At 46.6% G+C, this 13,338-nt stretch overlaps 4 protein-coding genes and 1 non-coding gene across 5 annotated transcripts; 4 read left to right on the forward strand and 1 right to left on the reverse strand.

Moving 5' to 3' along the window:
* Positions 1 to 1,103: 1,103 nt before the first annotated feature.
* On the forward strand, positions 1,104 to 2,159 carry J4E87_010922 (uncharacterized protein; the record flags this gene model as incomplete). The annotated part of the gene is made up of 2 exons (XM_049382491.1): positions 1,104 to 1,448; positions 1,515 to 2,159. The coding sequence occupies 2 exons, from the start codon at positions 1,104 to 1,106 to the stop codon at positions 2,157 to 2,159; spliced, it is 990 nt and encodes a 329-aa protein (XP_049227737.1).
* An 88-nt stretch (positions 2,160 to 2,247) lies between these two features.
* J4E87_010923 (uncharacterized protein) lies at positions 2,248 to 4,406 on the reverse strand (the record flags this gene model as incomplete). The annotated part of the gene is made up of 4 exons (XM_049382492.1): positions 2,248 to 2,393; positions 2,492 to 2,558; positions 2,770 to 4,047; positions 4,104 to 4,406. 4 exons carry the CDS (start codon positions 4,404 to 4,406, stop codon positions 2,248 to 2,250), a joined length of 1,794 nt encoding a protein of 597 aa, XP_049227738.1.
* Positions 4,407 to 4,662: 256 nt separating this feature from the next.
* J4E87_010924 (uncharacterized protein) lies at positions 4,663 to 5,508 on the forward strand (the record flags this gene model as incomplete). Its single annotated transcript, XM_049382493.1, has 3 exons — positions 4,663 to 4,891; positions 4,944 to 5,170; positions 5,218 to 5,508. The coding sequence occupies 3 exons, from the start codon at positions 4,663 to 4,665 to the stop codon at positions 5,506 to 5,508; spliced, it is 747 nt and encodes a 248-aa protein (XP_049227739.1).
* Positions 5,509 to 5,731: 223 nt separating this feature from the next.
* J4E87_010925 lies at positions 5,732 to 5,816 on the forward strand. Its single transcript has one exon. It is a non-coding gene; the product is annotated as a tRNA-Trp (tRNA).
* An 886-nt stretch (positions 5,817 to 6,702) lies between these two features.
* J4E87_010926 (uncharacterized protein) lies at positions 6,703 to 9,001 on the forward strand (the record flags this gene model as incomplete). Its single annotated transcript, XM_049382494.1, has 4 exons — positions 6,703 to 6,712; positions 6,783 to 6,817; positions 6,876 to 7,002; positions 7,059 to 9,001. The coding sequence occupies 4 exons, from the start codon at positions 6,703 to 6,705 to the stop codon at positions 8,999 to 9,001; spliced, it is 2,115 nt and encodes a 704-aa protein (XP_049227740.1).
* Between the last annotated feature and the right edge of the window lie 4,337 nt (positions 9,002 to 13,338).

A 13,338-nucleotide genomic window follows, 5' to 3' on the forward strand; every position in this document is an offset into this window, starting at 1 on the left:
AAAAATTTTATAGTTAATAGTTATAGCTAATTTAAAGTATTAAAAGCTATTATAAGTTAAAATAAAGTAATATAAACTATTATAAGTAAGTATAAGTAAAAAATAAATAAATTAATATAAATTATTCTTAAATAGTCTAAACTAGAGTTTTAGAAACTAGCTAGTAGTAGTTTAGTATTATTTATACTAAAAGTCTTTAATTTAAATAAATAACTTTATTTTACTCTAAAATAGACTATAATAAGTTACTTTAGACTTTCTTAGAATTTTAGAAATAATTAATAAAAAAAAGCTAATACTTATAAGTATAAAGTATTAAAGAGCTAAAGAATAAAAAAAATTCTAACTAGCTAAAAATACTTAAAGTGTATTAGTCTATACTAGCTTTACTAGTATAAGTAGTAGCTATATATATATTTATATATAACTTTCTATAGCTACTATTTTTTATACTAGATTTCTACCTTTTTTTTTAAATATAATATACTTATACTTACTTACTATTAGCTATTATAGACTAAAATAGCGTATTATAAACTATAGTTACTTTATTTAGTTTATTAATTAACTTTAAAACTATATTAAAAGTAATTTACTCTAACTTAGTACTAGCTATAAATACTTTAGAATTACTATTATAGCTTAGTAGTAATTTATCTCTAGTCTTTTTAGAGTAATATATCTAATTATAGTTTAATATTATATATCTAGTATTTAACTTACTCTATTATTTAATACTAGAGATAAATTACTATTAAGCTAGAATAGTAATTATAAAGTATTTATGCCTAAGGCTAAGTTAGCCTACGCTCTTATAGGCTAGAACCTAACAATTGTATTCTTATAACAGACTTAAGGTATACATTTATTAAGTTCTGCTTACTACAACAGCAACCTTTAGAAGGCTATCGCACGTCGTCTTAATAGCGGTGAAAGATTAGTATTCAAAGGACCGACTACGGGGTTTCGCGTCAGCACGAGCGGCGCTTCTGTTCGTCCGTAATTTCCCATGTACACAAAGCCGCAAGAGCTATATATACCTGACCTGTTAACCCCGTTCCTGGCAGCACGCGTCTTGGTTTTTGGTTCTCGGAATCGCGACAATGCTGTCTCTATCTCTCATTTCACTCCTTTGCCCCGTCGTACTCGCAGCGAGCTCTGGCTGTGGAACTCGCTTGCCCTCGGGGCTCACACCGGGCAAATCTACTACCAATGTCACTTTGGGTTCGAAATCGGTGATCGGCAAGACGACCGAGCGCCAATACATCTTACACCTGCCATCCAAGTACAAGGCCTCGAATGATGAAGCGTTGCCTCTTGTGATTGCGTTCCATGGCCAACAACAGCCCGCAAGAAGCATGGAGGTCATCAGCGAGCTGTCCAATCCTGACTTCAACCCAAACACCATCGTGGTGTATCCGGAGGGCATGAATGTCCAAGCACCTGGCGTAAGTCACGATCAGAGCGAGGATTGAGGGATCTTACAAGGCAGGAAGGCTAACTTTAACGCGTAGGTGCAATGGTTAGGCGACCCGTTGGCCCCAACTTCCTCTGTGATCGATGATCGAATCTTTGTCACCGAACTTCTTGCACACCTGACATCGACCTTGTGCATCGATGAGAGGCGCGTATACGCCGCAGGCCTATCTAACGGTGGCGGATTGACTGGACTTCTCATGTGTGATGCGGAACTCAACAAGAAGTTCGCTGCATTCGCAACCGTGGCTGGCGCGTTCTATCCGGATTCAAGCTTGACAGAGCCTTTGTTTGAGAAGGATTGCGTTCCGAGCTTACAAGATAGGGTACTCCCCTACATGAACCTGCACGGACTGAACGATAGTGTGGTTCCCTATGACGGCAGCAGCCCAACGCCACCACCTTTCATCCCAGTACTGAGTTGGGTCGAGAGCTGGGCGAAGCGTGACAATTGTGCGAGCAACCCCTCGACGGAGCAACTGGAAAACGGAAGCGTTGCGGAGAGTCGATGGCGGTGCAACGATGTTGATGATGTCGTTGTTCACAGAGCGATCCAGGGTTTTGGTCACGGCTGGCCGAGTCGTAAGAATCAAGGCGAGCCTTTCGAAACACTAAGGAACGGGCCCACATCATGGGATGCGACGCCATACATGTTAGATTGGTTCGCACGATGGTCTTTGTAATTCTTGACGAGCTACGCTACAATCCATAATCTCGATCGAGCTCGCAACGATGTCTGACCGTCTTGCTAGCGGTTTATGTGATGCCTCACTACGTTGACTCTTCTTCTTCGTCGTGCACTTTGGATTTTTTGAGCTGCGGAAGTTCGATCGCGAACACTAATATGTTCACTATGATGAACATGGCGATTGCTGAGATGAAGACCAGTCGCAGACTACGGCTATATGCCTCAATGACTAGGGAATAGATCAGTATTCAGACTATAAGAGAGCAGCGACTTGGTATCGAGCTTGAAGGCAGGGGAAACGCGCGCCCCGCAGGAAGCAAAACTGACCTTGACTTTTGTGCTTAGCATCAAGGTCGATTATGCTGCGTACCGATTTGCGAACGTGTTGAATGATCTGCGGGAAGCTATTAGCGCTGATCGATGAGAACAATGACAGCGTGAAGGCAGGCTGTATAGATCCACTACCCAGACGACTACGTTGGGAGCAAAGCACAAGTGAAAAACATGCTGGAGTCGCGCAGTGCGGGTGATGAGCTTTCCCTAGTTATCCGCAACTGCCTCGAAGACATCGTAACACCACTAGCTGAAATCGAAATGGGACATACCTTCGCCTTATTGTGACCGGTGACCAGTGCTTCGAGGTACGAGGTCAAAGCATTCTGTAGAATGAGGCTGCTCAATGAGACACCCATGACAATACCGAGACTGCGCCACAAAATGAGTGTGCTGGTCATGACTGCTTGATCCTCTTGTGTACTTGTTGCGAGTACCGCGAGACTTGTTGCCGGGAAACTGAGCCCTTGGCCGATGCTAGATGGAACCAGGAATACGGTGGCAAGCCACTTGGGAATGCCATCCCACATCAGGGAAAGACATGTAGCGCCCAACAGCATCGAAAGTGAGCCAACAATAATGAGCCACTTCATCCGACCAGTGGCGGTCATGATGAAGCCTGCAGACACGCCGCAGATGGTCAAGGCAACGGAAGGGCCAGCAAGGCGGAATCCGGAGACAGAAGCCGTCTCGAGCTCAACCGCTTGGAAGTACAAGGGAGCGTTGAACAGGATGGTGTTCATGCCAACTTGTGCAAAGAAATTGTTGAAGACGAGATTGCCTCGGGGCTTGCTAAACAACATGGGCAGAGGCATGACTGCTCGCGCGGCTCTAGATTCGACTTTGACGAGAACGGCACCTGTCACTAGTGCGATGACCAGCGAGGTTATGACGATCCAATGCTTCCATGGGTATACATTGCCTCCGAGGTTGAGCCCTAGAATCAAAAACGCGACAGATACCGTCAATAAGATGGACCCAGCGATATCGAATCCCTTCAGGCCTTCCTTCAGACCTAGTCCATATCGTTTGGCTAAGTTTGGGCCGAGTGAAGAAGGCGTGGTGAATATGGCGTTTATGAAAAGCATGACAAGTATGGGTATCTGTATGGCAAAAGTCATCCGCCATCCTAACTTGTCGCATAGAAAGCCGCCAAAAGCCGCCCCGCAAGCAGATCCACCTCCGTAGAAGAGGTTGATGTATGCCTGGTAGGTGCCTCGTACTTCAATGCTGACTAGGTCATTGGTCATGATATTACCCATCGATAATACACCAGCAGCGCCAATGCCGCAAAAGGCTCGAGCGGCGATGAAGCTGCCAATCGTCTGCGCAAAAGAGCACCATGCGGTCGTACCTGCGAGAACGACGAGACCAGCCAGATACAATGGTCGACGACCCAGAGTATCTGAGAGTCGGCCCATAAGTGGCTGCAGCGAGGTTGATGTGAGTAAGAAGGCTGTTGATAGCCATGAGGCTGAATTTGATGCATGGAAGTACGATGTGATGACTGGATGACTTGATGCCATGAGAGTGGAGTCAAACATGGCAATCTGTCGTTACATGATTAGTATGCGCAGCCATGTTGGAAATTTGCAGGTAGACTCACAAAGTAACCAAGTAGAATACCACCAAACACGAACCTAAACCTCCACTCTCCAACACCTTCTAATTTCCCATTCTTTTGAAACTTGGTCAGGCTCTCTGTCTCATCCGTGATTGGGGGCACGTGGCCAGGGTCGACAGATCCGGTAAGTGAGCCGCTTCTCGCTTTTTGCGATGTTGGAAACTGAGGCGCCGCGCCCTGGCCTTGTTGCGCTACTTCTGCGGTGGTTATTGCATCTTCGGTGACGGGAGTGTTTGCCGATGTAGAGCGAAGTAGCGGTGTTCGCTCGGACGCAGATGACGGCATGGTAGCACGATCGAGGTGCCGAAGAACTATGCGCAATAAGTCTTTTATTTTCCAGCGCGGACGAGTCGGCGCAAAACTGAGTGACGCGAAGATGAAGTTTCCAGGTAGCTAGACCCCTGGAGGCTGATAAGCTTTAGATGCACCTGGGCAGGTGGGTACCAGCCGGATTGCGCTAGTGTTTCCGAACTCGCCGTTCCTTTTCCGCTGTCAGGGACGGCGTCATCTTGCACAACTCGCAACATTAACTTCCGAAAAGATGAAGACGCCATTGCGAATAGCCATTCTAGAGTGCGATACTCCACCAGCGGCTATCGTCGATGAGTATGGCCGATACGATCGCATCTTCACTACACTCTTGGAGAGGGCAGCACAGGACCTAGGCTTATCGCCAAAGCAAGACTTGGAGCTGAGCGCATTTGACGTGGTCACAGCACAGGAGTATCCCGACTTGCAGAATATAGACGCAGTGTTGATCTCGGGCTCGAGTGAGTGATGGCTTCAATCAACAGTATCGCTATTCTGACTCATGGGAAACAGAGCACAATTCATTTGATAACGATCCATGGATCTTGAAGCTTGTGGACTTTACCAAGAAACTACTAGAGCAAGACAGAATCCGTGTCATCGGTGTTTGCTTCGGTCACCAGATCTTGGGAAGGGCGGCAGGAGCGAAAGTCGGCCGCAGCGACGACGGATGGGAGATATCGGTGATGCCAGTGCAACTTACCGCGAAGGGGAAAGAAATATTCCAACAAGACACCTTGGTATGTCACAAGCCACGATGATCGTAGTTCTCTACTCACATCTACAGGCCATTCACCAAATGCATAAGGATGTAGTCTTCGAGTATCCAGAGGGTGTGGAAAAGCTCGGTGGATCACCACGTTGTCTGGTACAAGGCATGTACAAGAAGGGCAGGCTCATCTCCGTGCAAGGGCATCCGGAATTCACGGAGCCTATTGTGTCGTATTTGGTCAAGATGAGAGCCGAGCAGGGTATCTTTGAGGACGAGCAGGCCAAAGATGCGCTGGAGAGAGTTGGCAAGCACCATGACGGGGTGGTGATTGCCAAGGCGTTCCTGAGGTTTTTGATGGAGGACTGAAGGTGCAGCGGGTGGCACTATTGATTGAGCGGATATGAATTGCAGCTGTAGGCAGGTACATTTCCAATTTGCAAAGGCTGGCCGTTGACCCACTTTCAATATCGACTTGCACTGTCTGGTGGGGTTGCTTGATGATGACCCCGCAGTCGTCATTTCGCTCTGCATCTTTGCACGTGTCAATAGATACGATGAGTTTTGTCTTTCATCCATCAACAACAAGACCGGCTTCGTGGCGCAATGGTAGCGCGTCAGATTCCAGTTCCTCTGGAGATTCCTGAAGGTTAGGTGTTCAAATCACCTCGAGGTCAATTTTTTGGGAGGGAAGGAGCGATGTGGCACCTTCTTTTTTGCCCGACGTTCCTTCCCGGGCCACTTTTTGGACAAACCGCACAGAGCAGCCCCTCCGCGACCGTGACAGCTCGGGCTTGCTCCCCTATGCCTTTCTATCACTATACAGGCTGTATACATGCGTAATGTTCACTGAATCTTTTTGCTTTGCTCGACCTTATGTTGTCGGCGCCGGTATGAGCCTTCCACATTGAGCCACACTGCCGCGATGGCTCCTGCCTTCTGATCACGAGAACACTCTATCTCCAACACCCAGCTATGGTCCGACATGTTTTGCGTACAGACCCAGCATGAGGGATGTTTCTACGTCATAGTCACTCCGCGCGCATGACAGTGCTGATCGCAGTTATTGCCGGCCCGTACATGCAAATTGCACGACGCAACGTTTAGGTGTCAACTTGTAGTGACACCGAGGCGCAGCCCACTAGATCACCGTGCCAGATTGATTCAGCCTCTGTTTACTCGTGGTTCTCGCGGCAACAGCCACTATATCAAATGCAGACGATTGCTGCTCGGAAGTGAACAACGGTCGCGTGAAGTAATGAAGATGGCGTCATAATGGCCCGTAACTGGTGGCACATTTGTCCCGCCGCGTGAAACGTCGCAGCGGGCGCTGATCCATGCGCCTTCTGGAAGCGGCGCCGACAGCCAGGGTCCAAGTCTCAACCTTTCGTTCTCCGCCATCACCACAACTCGTCGCCGCTCCCTACGTCGCTCGTTTCCCTCGTATATCCTATTCGACTCGGCCGCGCCGCTACCCGTCTTCCTCCGTACCTCTTGTAATATCCACCGTCGCCATTTGCATGCGCCCTACTCGATAACGCGCTTCGGACCCGGTTACTCCCAATGGGAAAGTGTACGCCATCCCCTCCGCGCAGCCCCATGCCCACCACACAGCTCGGACGCTGACACTGCTTGGCACATAGGGAGATACGGTGTTGTCCTAGATGCTGGGTCCTCTGTACGTCTCCAAGTCGCTGTTGTGCAGCTATCGCAGGGTTGTAGCTGACCATGTTTAGGGGACGCGCGTCCACATCTACCGATGGCTGAACCATGAAGCCGCCCGCAAGAAGGCTGGCGATGCGCAACTACACAGCCTGCCGGTCATAGAAACAAAGGAGGATTGGACTAAGAAGATACATCCAGGTACGAGGCTAGTGTGGACAATACCGACCAGGCAGAACTAACACGCGACGGAACAGGCATCTCCACCTTCGGCGAACACCCCCACGATGTCGGCTCCGAACACCTCGACAAGCTCCTCAGCCATGCGCTCAAATACGTACCCCTCGAAGAAGTCCCGAATACACCTCTCTTTCTGCTCGCAACAGCGGGCATGCGCATACTCCCCGAGCGCCAACGGAAGGAGGTACTGAAGGAAGTCTGCGAGTTCGCGCGAAGCACCACCCAGTTCCAACTACCGGATTGCGACGTACATGTTCAGGTCATACCGGGAGAGACAGAAGGCCTCTATGGCTGGATCGCAGCGAACTACCTGCTTGGCGGATTCGATCGTCCCAAAGACCACGACCATGGCAAGGGCCACAACACCTATGGATTCCTGGATATGGGAGGCGCGTCGGCTCAGATCGCCTTCGCACCAAATGCGACCGAAGCGGAGAAGCATGCGAACGACCTGACGCTCATGCGCCTGCGTGCGATCGACGGCACACCGCTCGAACACAAGGTGTTTGTGACGACATGGCTGGGATTCGGCGTCAACCAAGCAAGAGAGCGCTACATCAAGGCCTTGTTGGAGTCCAGCGCGGAGAAGGAGCTTCCAGATCCTTGCCTACCAGCAGATCTCAAGGTGGAGGTCACAGAAGATGGCAAATTGATCGACTCGGACGACGACGACGATGATGACGACCAGCCAAAACCGAAGGCCGCAGCGAAGTTGGTAGGAACAGGACAGTTTTCAGAGTGTTTGCATCAGACGTTTCCGCTTTTGGAGAAAGAGAAGGAGTGTACAGATTCGCCATGCCTGATCAACGGACAGCATGTGCCCGCTATCGATTTCAACGTAAACCACTTCGTAGGCGTATCCGAGTACTGGCATACCACGCACGAGATCTTCGAACACGGACACAAGCACAAGGCATATGACCTCAAGACCTATCAGGAGCGAGTGGATGAGTTCTGCAGTCAAGACTGGAAGAGCATAGAAAAGGGCATCAAGAAGAAGAAATGGGGTCACAAAGTAGATGAGGACAAGGCACGAGAGGTGTGTTTCAAGGCGTCCTGGGTCATCAACATGCTGCACGATGGAATCGGCGTCCCCCGAGTTGGCATCGAAGACTTGAACGGCAGCACGAACACCACCAAGGACGTCATTGACAATGCAAAGGCCAAGGGATTTCTCGACCCATTCCAAGCAGTCAACAAGATCAACAAGGTGGAGCTGAGCTGGACACTGGGAAAGATGGTCTTGTACGCTTCCAGCGAGATTCCACCACCCTCCGAAGAAGCCCTCGCAGTAGGCTTTGGCTCGAACGTACCCGGTATACCAGCAGATTTCCAATATCCCGGAGGCATACCAAGACTGTACGAATCCGACAGTGACTGGCATCGGCTTTTCGTCGAGAACCCGCAGCGAATACCTGGTTTCTTCATCATGATATTCATCGTCATCTTCATCTTTTGCCTCATTCTTGGAAAGGAAAAAAGGAATGCGGCCAAGCAGTCCATCATCAAGCTCTTCAAGAGGAAACAGGGCAAAGATCCTCTCCACCGCCGCCGAGGGCGCAGTTTTCCAGCAAAGCTCTTTGGCCTGGGTGGCTCCTCCTCCAATACCCAACAACCTTACGAACGCGTTGACCTAGAAGATGGCGAGGCAGCGAACGAATTCGAACTCGAAGAGACGTACCTTGACTCCTCGGACAATGAGCTTTCAGACTCCTCTGAGGGTTCCAAGGTCGGAAAGACAAGTGGTTGGGCGACGCCGCAGATCAAGACTGAACTTGCGTCAGGTGCACCAAACTACTTTGGCGCCACGAGTGCTGGAGACGTGGTCAGAGAAGGGACGGGCCTGGGGCTCGGGCCCCCGAGTGCCTTTGAGTTGAGCCGGACGTACAGCCGGGAGAGAATAAAGAGCCGCGCAAATAGTCCGAAGAGAGGGAGAGGCATGACGAAACTAGATGAATAACAGCTTTGTAATGAGGACGGCTTTCGATTCTCTGGAGGAGTGTTTCTGTACGTCGCGAGATACCTTTGGTGCAATACGGTTCAAGGAGGAGTCTGGCGTCCTGGCGCTGTTCAATCATATAGAGATGGGTCACGAGTTACGCAGCGGGTATTTTACCCACCATTCTTAGTTCTATATCTTCGAAAGATAAGCTATCCGATACTTTGCCAACTCGTTCTTGTTGTAGTAGGCAATGCTACATGCTTCCCGAAAATGCTTTGAGCACGTGCATATCACGTTACAAAAGATCTCCATACAACACTAAACCATGGACAAGACGTTCAAGAAATCCCAAGAAAGATCCAAGATTGATGGTCCCGCTGTAGACGTTCCAGAGCCCGCCGTTCCTGCGCGAACCATTGATCCTAGGCACAGCCCCGAAACCGGCTAGCACTGCGCCCGCGTCTGACACAGCCTCCCATATCGCCTCCACATCTTACCATCGGGAACGAAATGGGCGCACTCAAAATTTGATCGCCACCGCGAAGACATTCCAGCATTACACCGGCTCAAGGCAACCCGCATGTACCCGTCTTGAGCCGGTATTGGATGTGAGGCTGTGCAGACTACATGTTAGAAGACGATTATCGCAATCGTGTGGATGACGGATTCACTTACTCATAGCTTATGCATGGAAATCTGCAAGGTACTTGGGTCAGGAGCTACTTTTCATGTCTTTGGTCAATTTCGAAAGCGTTCCGATGTCTAGATAAGAATGTACAACAAGGATGTACAAAAGGTATGATCCGAGAATACACTGTGCACGACGTGGGTGTGAGGTTAGTAATGCTTATATAGCAATGGCGATAACAACTGCATGATTTTGGGTATAAGTGCATGCGGACTATATCATGGATGGTAGTTGATTTCTGGAAGAGACGTTTTCAAATTCCGTCACGGAGTATATTCTTGTGCACGTCTGATGTTGCGGCCGTCTTGACTTCTGCACATAAATGCGTGAACAGGCCGTTCTATAGATTTTTAAGGGTGGTTTTGTGCGAAAGAGAAAGCACTGTGCAAGAATGCTATAATTACGTGTCCCTTAGGACAACGGCACTTCGCCAGAAATCGTGATGAATTTTGCCCACTAAACCTGGGGTTAAGAACTCTAACTTTGCGACCTAAAAACAACAAACCCTCTTCGGGCTCTGTGATAAGATGATCTGAAATGATTACATAGAATGCTATGATTTCCGGTTAGCACAATAGATGTAGTATACGTGGACTTTATCTTCTGGAATCTTGATAAGGGGATACATGTTATGGCACAACATAATGTTGTTACCTTCAACTTGCTTCCCTCGGAGTGTGCTGCTATGTTGTAGATCTACCTAAGAACTCGGAAGTTGTTGAGATAGAATTTTCTTGCGACATGTAGTTCATTTTGGTTAGTATAGGGCTTCACGACGGATATATAAGTACTGCTGTGCCGCTTGCGAATAATGAAAAATGATAGTTGCATTGTGACCTTATGAGCATAGTAGTTGAGTGTAACATGCTTCTGCTGTGATTAGCTGATAGCGTCGGTGTTGATGTTCTATTTCGTAGAGGTATTGACGTCCACTTTTGAATCGTCTGAATATGCGATGTCTGTTTGTTACATGTACATGTATATCGACGCATATGACCCGCGAGTTGATCGACGGGGCATACCCAAGTCATACATCGTACGCGCATGCAGAAATAGCTCTACTTGCATCGTGAACCCGACGAAGCACATAGGGAGTTTAAAAAGCGGATGGTGCTGTGGACTACATGATTGGTCCATTCCTGAACGGCGGCGCTTGCTAGACGCCTGACGACTGTTTGCTCAACGTCTACTGCAGGTGATCAAGGAAGGTTACCCTTACGATGCATCTTGAAATAGCTCCTTGCGGTCGAGTGGAGCATCAGTAATCTGTTGTACTATGGATTCCATGTGTTGATGGTTTTTCTGGAGCTGTGGGTAAGGGCAGGTCGAGGCGTTCTCGTTGGACCGAAGAGCGCCCTTGATGATGCTCGCCAATGTTTTCGCAGAGATGAGGCGTCGATAGCGTGTTCAGGGCCGAAATGTCATATGTACAAGGACATCATGTTTTGTTGTAAACAGCGTATAGAGGTATCTTAAGTCTAAAAAAATTAAGTCTTAAATAGGTAACTACCCTCTACTAAGTGTCTTATAAAAGCGTAAACTAAAGTTTAATATATACTTTATATTTAAAGTGTATATAAAAGCGCGCTAAGCCTTCTTAGCTTAGCTACTAATACTCTAGTAAGTAGCTTATCTTAAAAAAATTACTATATAAGTAATATAATTACCTTATTATTTTAAAATTTAAATAAAATAGTAATATAACTATAGCTTATTAGTTAGAAAACTATTAAAATAAGTTATAAAGTAGGTTATAAAGTAGAAATACTATATATTCTTATATATAAGTTAGTATATCTTCTTATATATCTACTACTATTCTTCTTATACTTATATAATATTAGAAATTCTTATAAATATTCTCTTTATAAAATAGCTAGCTAAAAAACTCTTATAAGTAGAAGCTAGTTCTAGTATAAGCTTAAAGACTCTAACTCTATACTATAGATACTATAGTTACTTTCTCTATTATAACTTACTTTCTTTAACTTTACCTTAGGTATTTATATTAGTCTTATAGCTTAGATCTTTAACACTTTTATTTTATATTTACTAAATTAAGTTTCTAAGTACTTTATAAACCTAAATAATATTTAGATCTATAACTACTTTACTAATATACGCCTTTAAGATATTAGAGATATTAGTTACTATAAAAATAAAGCTAATAAGGTAAAGGTATTTACTACTATAGTAGATACTTTTATACTAAATATAATTATGCTAAAGATATACTAAAGTAATAGCTAGTTTAATAAATAAGAAAGAGCGCTAGTAATATAGTATATTAAGATATTATAAGTAATAGTAAGAAAAGTAAAAGAATATAATACTATAGAACTAGACGTAAAAAGGCACTTTTAAAAGAAGAAAAGCGTCTTATAAATAAAGTAAATATTATTACTTATATATAGTAATAGATAAAAAGGCTAAATATAATTATTATATAGTCTAACACTACTATAAAGGTTAGAAGAATAGTTATATAAGTTCTAGTATAGTATTATAAATAGCTATTAAAAATAGTAATTATAGCTCTGCTATTGCTATTATAGAAATAAATAAGCTATATATTATAAATTTAGCGTTATTAGGCTAGTTAACTTATTAAGATAATTAGTTAGGCTTTAGTAGCATTTATTAGTAATTAATTTAGATAGAAACAAAATTTAATCTCTACAAAGTGTGACACAAACCGGGGCTCGAGGCCGCCGTACAAGGACATCATACAGCTGCAGGTGCAGTGTGCCCTGGGGTAAGCCGCCAAGGTCGCAGAAGCGGTCACCTGAAGCATGTCAAGATCTTGTGTGCAGCAAGCCTCTGACTACTGTAGCTTCGAGTCAGAAGCTTGGTTTGGGCACAAGCTCTCGCCAGTCTTGCCGGCTCTGGAGTAAAACAACTGTGGGCAGTTGCCACTTAACGAACACTACCTAGGTATGGGGCACATGGGCCGAGTCCCTAGTGACAAAGTGTTGAAGACGCGGGACTGTGTCGGACAATGCGCCTGGCGATCCAAGTTGACGATAAGAGCAATCACAGCGCCAATGACGCAAACAAACTTGAACAAGGTCGGGGCGGGAGATGGGCACGGAACAGCCAAGATGCTCCAGAAGCTTGGCTGGTCTGAAATTGACGCATCCCTTTAGCCATACATATCATGGATTTCAGGTACGCGGGCGGTGAGGGCAGAGACGACACGACTGTGAGCCAACAAAGCCGAGGACGAGTGGAGATGGAGCATCCGCCAGCAGCAATAGTCAAGGCCGAGCGCGCGGCAAACCCAACGGACTATGATTAAAGCGTTGAAGGACCGCCACTCGAAAAACGAAGCTGTGATATTGTTGCGCCTTTAGTGACAATGGCACGGCCAAGAGAATAGGAGTAGACAGGCGGATGCGCGATCGCTCGCCAGCAGTTGCATCAAATCGAATCACTTGTAAATATGACGCTCAGACGCTGTACGGTAGGCATGGCTTGCTTGGCCTTGATCTACTGGCCATACGGAAGGCAACCCGTTTGGGACATGTGCAACGTTGATAGTCGTCGTGTCCAGCTCGCTGCTGCGTGAGGAACCACATGGCAAAAAGTTGTTCGAGAGCCAGCAAACCGTGGCGACGCACGTAGATGCAGAGGCGACTTGGCTTGGACAGTTGTGAATCGGTTAATC

Source organism: Alternaria ethzedia (genome assembly GCF_023757985.1).
Source record: "Alternaria ethzedia strain BMP 0044 chromosome Unknown scaffold_60, whole genome shotgun sequence".
In the NCBI taxonomy this organism is placed as follows: domain Eukaryota; kingdom Fungi; phylum Ascomycota; class Dothideomycetes; order Pleosporales; family Pleosporaceae; genus Alternaria; species Alternaria ethzedia.